We start from the raw sequence: 9264 nt of genomic DNA on the forward strand, positions 1-9264 counted from the left end.
GCCAACCAAACTAAACTGAGCCTGACAAACCCAACAAGACATAACAATCTTTCCACTGTCAAAGCTCCATAAGGAATGCATTTACATTTGGACCGAGGCTCACCTGGGTTTACAGAGCATCCCAATCCAGTACTCTGCCTGGCACTCCCTCCGTACGGCAGAGGGAGAGGAGATCACAGGGAATGGAGTGATTTATGGTAAGACAACAATGAGGACCCGCCAAGTGCGTCAGCACTCCAGAAAATCAGCTTTAATAACAATGGAGAGAAGGATTAAACAAGCCAAACACCAGTTAGAATGATTTACCACGGCAACGGTGTGTTGGATCCCAGTGAGGCTCCCCAAGCCTCTCTAAATCATTTGTTAAATTTGGGTCACATTCTGCTAGAGCTGGGGAGGAACTCAGGCAGGCACACAACATGTCTTCTGGACTGGGTGTCTATAGGCTGTTGTTAGGGTGTTGAGGCCCCTGGTCCTCTGTAATGTGAGATGTGGTGTAACGCTCAGTGTGATCATCATGACCCTTCCATAAACTCATGGCACAATACATAGCCTCTGACTGTGTTATACAATACATCCCACGTGTAGCATATCCAGCTATAGCATGTAACCATGCCAACCCTACCAGGACTGCACACTTTCTCAGTATTGCTAAACAGCTCAGCTTCAACGGTTTAATGGAAACAGTCACCATGAGTCTCAGAAAAGTACAGTGATGTCACGGTGCAAGGATAAGCTAGCTGACGTTGGCTAGGACTCCAGCCATTGTTTAACCCCCTGGCAGTGTTTTGATTTAGAGAGAAAAAGGACAGAAGGACAGGAGGGACAGGTACAGGAAAGACTAAATGTCACGCTGGGATGGAGCTGACCTTTCTAAATGCTTGGGGCGCCAAGTGGCTTGGAGGGATGGGCATGGAAGGGAGTGAGGAGACCGGGCAAAATGGAAATCTGTTGAGAAGATAACCAGTCAGTGACATGCATGGTGTGATCGGTGAAGGTCAAACTCGGATGGCCTGGCTAAACTGACACAGCTCACATTACTTGTAGAATGGCTAGACTGGCTAAACTGTGTTAGTTTAACTACAACTAATAATAATATACAATCACAAGCTGATCTGAGATGTTTCTACAACTTGATTGGAGTCCACCTGTGGTAAATTCAATTAATTGGACATCATTTGGAAAGGCACACGCACATCTATAAAAGGTCTCACAGTTGACAGTGCAAGTCAGAGCAAAAACCAAGCCACGAGGCCGACGGAATTGTCCGTACTTTGCTCTGGCCGGGCCACTCAAGGACATTCAAGGACTTGTCCCGTAACCACTTCTGCGTTGTCTTGGCTGTGTGCTTAGGGTTGTTGTCCTGTTGGGAGGTGAACCTTCACCACAATCTGAGGTCCTGAGCACTCTGGAGCAGGTTTTCATCAAGGATATCTCTGTACTTTGCTCTGTATACCATATTTCCCTCAATCCTGACTGGTCTCCCAGTCCCTGCCGTTGAAAAACTTCACCACAGCATGATGCTGCCACCACCATGCTTCACCGTAGGGATGGTGCCAGGTTGCCTCCAGACGTGACACTTGGCATTCAGGCCAAAGAGTTAAATGTTGGTTTCATCAGATCAGAGAATCTTGTTTCTCATAGTCTGAGAGTCTTTAGGTGCCTTTTGCCTTTCGGCAACTCCAAGTAGGCTGTCATGTTTTTCAACACAGGAGTGGCTTTGGGACAAGTGTCTGAATGTCCTTGAGTTGCCCAGCCAGAGCCCAAACTTTTACCTGATTTAACATTTCCGGAGAAACCTGAAAAAAGCTGTGCTGCGATGCTCCCCATCCAACCTGACGGAGCTTGATAGGATCTGCAGAGAAGGGGAGAAACTCCCCAAATACAGGTGTGCCAAGCTTGTAGTGTCATACCAAAAAATACTTGAGGCTGTAATTGCTGCCAAAGGTGCTTCAACAAAGTACTGAATAAAGGTTCTGAATAAGATGTGATATTTCAGTTTATTTTTTATTTTTTTCTTTGTCATTATGGGGTATTGTGTGTAGATTGATGAGGGGGGAAAAAACAATTCTATCAATTCTAGAATAAGGCTGCAATGTAATAAAATGTGGAAAAAGTCAAGGGGTCTGAATGCTTTCCGAATGCACTGTATGTGCTTATCACAGTCCTAAGCGCTCAGGCATCTGTCAAAGTTCTCTCTCTCTCTCTCTCTCTCTCTGCTCATCTGACAGTCACAGAGTCACAGGCGCACTGTGATGCCTATTGATTCCTCCTTTGCTCTCGTCACAAACACGCTATCTGGGGCACTGTGTATCAATGGATCTTTACGGAGTGCGTTCGTATTGCGGTGCGTGGACCTATAAAAAGGAGTGAGGCTTGGAGCACTGGACCAGACTTTCCCCAGTTCTGTTCTTGAGGTGCGAGGGAGACTCCAGAGAGAGATACTGAGCAATATGGGGGGGACTTTCCGAGAGCAGCTGTTCTTTGTTATGTTATGTCTGTCAGTTCTCAAGGGAGACGCCAGGTACATGGAGGTAAGCCTCTGGAAGCACTTGGCACTTTTTACTGACCTGTTTCGTTTCCACGTGTTTAATCGACTAGACTTTGTAATAAAAGCTCAATTAATGCCATGTGTTCTGTGTAAGAAAAGCAACCTTTTGTACTCACTAAAGTAGGCCTAATGTTCACATTGCGCACTTCTATGCTACTCAAGACGTCTTTGAACATATTGACTTGATTTATGCATTCTGTAGCTGCTAACATTTACTTAATCCCTTGTGTTATCTTGCTTGATGGTATATTGCTGTCATTTGGCCATATTAGATGTTAACTTATTTTCTAAATATTATCTAAATGTTTTTTTCAGGAAAATGAGATCACTCCAGAAGGATTATTTTCACTTCTTAATTCAGAACTCAAAAGAGAAATACCAGAGGAATTAATTTACAGCCGACCTCTCCGTAAGTAACTGACTGAAGTGAATTTCTAAAAAAAGTTATTCACCATAGTCATATTTTACATTTACATTTGCCATTTCATTTACATGGTTGATTTGGGAAACAATACTTTTCTGTTGACATTATCACACCTTCTAAAATGCTATTTTTATTAAGGTGTTTTTCATATTTTCATTCTCTGAATTTGTAATGATCAATTGTGTATGGAATTCTGAGAATAACTAATAATCTAAAATAATACGTGGGATTTTAATTTACGTAATTATAATCTGTCTATGGCTTTCATGACCAAATGTGCAGATTGATGAATACGACTTGATTATTTAGAAATGCATATTAATTGATTGAATTCTTGTCAGAAATACTTCATAATGTAAAATGTAAACCGCCACTGTGCACAGAATGTAATGTTAACCCTGTCTCCATTTCTCTCTCCTTTTCAATGTCATCTCTCTTTCTGTCTCTATATATCCCACTCTCTTTTCCTCCTCTCTCTGTTACCCCCACACCCATCTCTCTCCTTCTCGCCCTCTTCTCTATCTCTTCCCTCTATTGCTCCTCTTTCCCCTTTATCCTTCTCTAACCCCTTCCTTCCCTTCTTCCTACGTTCCTCCTTCTCTCCCTCCATCAGGGTGTCTGGACATGGTGGCAGCAGAGGGTCAGTTCACCTTCACAGCAGACCGGCCTCATCTCAGCTGTGCTGCTTTCTTCATCGCTGAGCCCAACCAGGTCATCAATGTGGAGTATGACAGCGTTGACATCGACTGCAGAGGTGGAGACTTCATCAAGGTAACCACACACACACACACACACACACACACACACACACACACACACACACACACACACACACACACACACACACACACACACACACACACACACACACACACACACACACACACACACACACACACACACACACACACACACACACACACACACACACACACACACACACCAGCTTTTTCACACCCACATAACTGTACGTCCCAAATACTCCACTCCCGCCATCACCTTATCTGACATCAGCACCACCAGGTCCAGGGATAGAGGGGCATTTCTGGAACATTGACAGAATTAAACTTCTGGCAGATTCTGTTGTTGTAATTTGTGCCCAGGTCTGAGTAGTCCTCTTCCCCAGCCGAGAGCACCCAAAGCCGCACATTAATCCCTTGCCTCACACCCCCAGCCTGGGGACACTCTTTCTTAGTAGTAGATGATTACAGACTTGTAAGTAGCCTAGCACTAAAATATATAGCCACTTTGCAGATTCCGTCACCAGGGGGAAAATAGAGTGTTTTCCTGTGTTGTTTTCTTACTTTACTCTGTAAATCCGTGCGACGGTTACAGTTAAATCCCACCCTGGATTTAAACACAGACTGACATAACAGAGAGTCTCTTCCTGATTAAGACACTGGCTTAAACGGAAATCGCCTTTAAAAGTCAATCACAGTGCACAGGTCGTTCATCTGCATTTATTGAAATCCTGTCCGTTTTGCTTACAGAGATAACTGGGTTTGATTGAATGGTTTTGATTAAGTCCACACCTCTCTCCTCTCTCCTCTCTCCCCTCTCCCCTCTCCCCTCTCCTCCTCTCTCCTCTCTCCTCTCTCTCTCTCTCTCTCCTCTCTCCTCTCTCCTCTCTCCTCTCTCCCCTCTCCCCTCTCCTCTCTCCCTCTCCCCTCTCCCTCTCCTCTCTCCTCTCTCCTCTCTCCTCTCTCCTCTCTCCCCTCTCCCCTCTCCTCTCTCCTCTCTCCCCTCTCCTCTCTCCCTCTCCTCTTCCAGGTGTTTGATGGCTGGGTGATGAAGGGAGAGAAGTTCCCTAGTTCCCAGGATCACGCCCTGCCGCTGATGGAACGCTACGTAGACTACTGCGACTCCGGGACTGTCAGGAGAACCGTACGGTCATCTCAGAACGTTGCAATGGTGTTCTTCCGCGTTCACACCGTCGGCAGCTCCTTCACGCTGACTGTCAGGAAACCCATCAACCTTTTCCGTGAGTAGAAACCTGCAGCAGCCTGATGGCCATTCTTACTGTTCATGGCCTTGAGGATTTTACTTATATACTTAGTGTCCGAATATAGTGTCCGACAATAGTGACTCGATGTATAGATAAACATGCTGAGTTAAATGTGTGTGCTGGAGTACTTTAACAGCTATCATTGATGATAGAACCTAATGCCTGTCTGGCAGAGTGCCTCGTCCATTAAGTGTGCTAACATTGGGCAGGATGCCAATGTACTGTTTTAATGCTTTATCACACGCTATAATGCCAGGGTAGTGTGTTAATGCTTTAGTAACACTTTAGGTTGTACAAAAGTCTTATAATGCGAGGGTAGTGATGCATGCCAATAATGTCTGTAGTAATATTATCGTCGCTGGATCATGTTAGTGAGAGATTTCAGAGTAAGTTGTGGCTAAGCATGTGTATCTCAACTAAGTATTAAGATCAAGGGTGCACAGCAGGGATGTATTACTACATTTTAGTCATTTAGCAGATGCTCTCATCCAGAGCGACTTACAGGAGTAATAAAGGTTAAGTGCCTTGCTCAAGGACACATCGGCAGATATTTCACCTAGTCGGCCCAGGGATTCAAACCAGCAACCTTTTGGTTACTGGCTAAACACGCTTAATAGATAGGGTACCTGTTATGGTACAGAGAGTGAAGGCATTTCAAGCACCTAGCAGTGTGTGTTCTCTATCTTAAATACGTACCAAGCGCAAAGCTGTCTACTTCTAAGTCGTGTGTGTTTGTGTGTGTTGTGTGTGTGTGTGTGTGTGTGTGTGTGTGTGTGTGTGTGTGTGTGTGTGTGTGTGTGTGTTTTGCATTTGTTTACTAAGCAATTTTACACAAGTACTGTAAATTGATAAATGCTGTGCTATATGAAGATCAACATGTATGAAAAGTCTACAGACACTCATACCCCCCCGCCCACGTCCCCCACAGCCTGTAACATCATCTCCCAGACACCAGAGGGCAGCTTCACCATGGTGATACCCCAGCAGCACAGGAACTGCAGCTTCTCCATCATCTACCCCGTGGAGATCAAGATCGCTGAGCTCAGCCTGGGACACCTCAACGACTTCCCCATCAAGGTGAGCCCTGAGCAGGGACATCACCACATAGAACAGAGCTACTCACATCTGAGTCAGGAGGTCTGCAGCACTGTTATTTGGTTGATTAATGCCACTCACTGATTGGCCAGAGATTCCACTCACCATGCATCACAAGTCACAATCAAACAGTTCCTGATTAGAGGGTAAGAATAAAGGAAAGAGCAGTGCTTCTGGCTTCAAGGTCCAGATTTGAGTAAAGGGGGCTTAGATGTTTAGGCAGTTGTAGGGGATGTGGTTTAGTGAACTACCCTGCCAAAGAACGAAAGACTTGTGTTAGCTCCCAGTGATGATGAGGGGATGCTTTGAGCCATCAGAGAAGAGTGTGTTGGGATATTGTAAAGACAGAAAAAAGAAGGGAAGTAAAAATGCTTGTTAAACCATTAAGTCTCTTTCTCTCTAGAAGTCCATGCCAGGCTGTGCTGGAGCAGGGGACTTTGTGGAGCTGCTGGGAGGGAACGGGATGGACCCGTCTAAGATGTTCCCAGTAGCTGACCTCTGCTACAACTTCAACGGCCCCGGTGAGCAGCACCCACATCCACACCATCACTAACACCATTATCCACACCATCAGCATCACCACCACCACCACCACCATCACCATGCTGCCTAGAGTAGATCTTTACTACCCACACCATCACCATGCTGACTAGAGTAGAGCTTTACTACCCACACAATCAACATCCTAATACTGTATATCTAAGCCTACATAGGCAGCCCAATTCTGATCATTTCCCCCCACTAATTGGTCTTTTGACCAATCAGATCAGATCTTTTCACATCAGATCTTTTTCAGAGCTGATCTAATTGGTCAAAAGACCAATTACTGAAAAACTATCAGAATAGGGTTGCCTGTCAAAACGCAGCCTAAGAGTAAATCTTTATGATCCATTGTTGAATGGAAAGTCTTATTTTTGCTGACACTCTCCAACCTGTTATTCATGTCTGCCTGTTTCTTTTCTCTTTCTCCTTTCCTCATCCTTCAGCCCAGATGAAGATAGGTTGTGACAACACTGTGGTGAGAATGGTGTCCAGCGGTAGGTTTGTGAACCGGGTGGCGTTCCAATACCGGCTGCTGGACCGGCAAGAGCTGCAGAGGATCAAGGTGAACAGTGTGGAGGATTTCTGCTTCACTGGCTGAGCTCTCCCTATCTATCTCTCCACCTCCTATATATACCACCTAGCTAATGGGGACCACCCATCACTGGCTGCCAAATCTACCATGAGACTGATTACAGAAAACAATCCCGAGGATCGCCATAACGTTCTGTTCTGTACTCCTTTTTGAATTTAAAGAGATTTTTTACCTCATTCCTTTGTTTTCTTCACTATATGTTAAATGAATTGTCGCTGGCGCTCAAGCTTAATAAAGTGTTATTTTGTGTTTGTGGGCAGTTCTGCTATTGGTTTGATTCCAAATTTCTGTTGTCTAAGTTGTGTGATTATATGAATGCCAGTGAAAACAGACCAGTGAGGGTGTTAGCAGGGTGTTTTGGTTCACGTTCTTTACAAGGAAGGGTGTTAAAAAACAGAATGTTTCTTTCTATTTATTTTGTGAGACGATGTGTGTCGTTTTGGGACTGTGGCCGGAGGCAAGTGTTCAATAGAGTATGTTAAATACATGTTCATTGCTGTTATCTATATTTATTTGTATCAAACTATTTTTTTGTAATAAAACTGAGCTGCATGATTAAGCACTCACTGGAGCTGATAATTCATTTAATTTTCTAATCAGTCCAATTATACAGAACTAATCAGGGTTTGTTGCCAGGGAGAATGCTAGGAGGATGGTGTGTGGTGGGGGGGGGCACAATGGAGGGAAGTGGATGATATCGGCATCAGTCACGTCTCAACCGAACGAGAAAAGCCACTCCAGTTCACCATTACACTGAAATATCCATACATTGATATTGACTTTAATAAGATTTGAGATCTTGAGACTTGAGTTCCCACAAATAGCACTGTAATATCAAAGAAAAATTCCTCCAGTTCATGCTTACATTTAGATTAGAATGTATTAATACTTTACATTATTCGTACATTGATTTGGAGTATTAAACCACATCGCACATCAAACAAACCAATAACACATTAACTTGATGAGCCATTTTTAGAAGCAGGCTACTTTGGATTTCAAGGGTCCAAGGTTAAAAGCTTTATGGTTCATTTAGGGTCGTGTGTGTGTCTGCATACACATGTATCAGTTAAACTGGGATGTCTGCATACACATTTATCAGTTAAACTGGGATATCTGCATACACATGTATCAGTTAAACTGGGATGTCTGCATACACATGTATCAGTTAAACTGGGATGTCTGCATACACATGTATCAGTTAAACTGGGATGTCTGCATACACATGTATCAGTTAAACTGGGATGTCTGCATACACATGTATCAGTTAAACTGGGATGTCTGCATACACATGTATCAGTTAAACTGGGATGTCTGCATACACATGTATCAGTTAAACTGGGATGTCTGCATACACATGTATCAGGTAAACTGGGATGTCTGCATACACATGTATCAGTTAAACTGGGATGTCTGCATACACATGTATCAGTTAAACTGGGATGTCTGCATACACATGTATAAGTTAAACTGGGATGTCTGCATACACATCAGTTAAACTGGCATGTCTGCATACACATGTATCAGTTAAACTGGGATGTCTGCATACACATGTATCAGTTAAACTGGGATGTCTGCATACACATGTATCAGTTAAACTGGGATGTCTGCATACACATTTATCAGTTAAACTGGGATGTCTGCATACACATTTATCAATTAAACTGGGATGTCTGCATACACATTTATCAGTTAAACTGGGATGTCTGCATACACATTTATCAGTTAAACTGGGATGTCTGCATACACATTTATCAGTTAAACTGGGATGTCTGCATACACATTTATCAGTTAAACTGGTATGTCTGCATACACATTTATCAGTTAAACTGGGATGTCTGCATACACATTTATCAGTTAAACTGGGATGTCTGCATACACATGTATCAGTTAAACTGGGATGTCTGCATACACATTTATCAGTTAAACTGGGATTTCTGCATACACATTTATCAGTTAAACTGGCATGTCTGCATACACATTTATCAGTTAAACTGGGATGTCTGCATACACATTTATCAGTTAAACTGGGATGTCTGCATACACATTTATCA

The 9264-nt window shown here is 43.6% G+C and overlaps 1 protein-coding gene across 2 annotated transcripts; it reads left to right on the plus strand.

Moving 5' to 3' along the window:
* The first annotated feature begins 2303 nt into the window (after positions 1-2303).
* On the plus strand, positions 2304-7781 carry LOC118387983 (corticotropin-releasing factor-binding protein-like). Of its 2 annotated transcripts, none has more exons than XM_035776846.2 (7): positions 2304-2534; positions 2867-2960; positions 3589-3746; positions 4746-4956; positions 5909-6057; positions 6482-6596; positions 7062-7781. In XM_035776846.2, exons 1-7 carry the CDS (start codon positions 2454-2456, stop codon positions 7214-7216), a joined length of 963 nt encoding a protein of 320 aa, XP_035632739.1. In that variant the 5' UTR covers positions 2304-2453; the 3' UTR covers positions 7217-7781. The 2 variants fall into 2 exon arrangements, with proteins under 2 accessions (XP_035632739.1, XP_035632738.1); XM_035776845.2 differs by having other exon boundaries at positions 2310-2534; positions 6479-6596.
* The last annotated feature ends 1483 nt before the right edge of the window (positions 7782-9264 follow it).

This window comes from Oncorhynchus keta, chromosome 9 (assembly GCF_023373465.1).
Source record: "Oncorhynchus keta strain PuntledgeMale-10-30-2019 chromosome 9, Oket_V2, whole genome shotgun sequence".
Taxonomy (NCBI): domain Eukaryota; kingdom Metazoa; phylum Chordata; class Actinopteri; order Salmoniformes; family Salmonidae; genus Oncorhynchus; species Oncorhynchus keta.

What these genes read in the sequence shown, in the direction of transcription:
- LOC118387983 (XM_035776845.2), top strand. Translation starts at nt 2,454, where the DNA reads ATGGGGGGGACTTTCCGAGAGCAGCTGTTCTTTGTTATGTTATGTCTG. An exon ending in AATTTACAGCCGACCTCTCC is followed by an intron (nt 2,961 to 3,588) that starts GTAAGTAACTGA and finishes TCCCTCCATCAG; the next exon opens with GGTGTCTGGACATGGTGGCA. An exon ending in GAGGTGGAGACTTCATCAAG is followed by an intron (nt 3,747 to 4,745) that starts GTAACCACACAC and finishes CTCCTCTTCCAG; the next exon opens with GTGTTTGATGGCTGGGTGAT.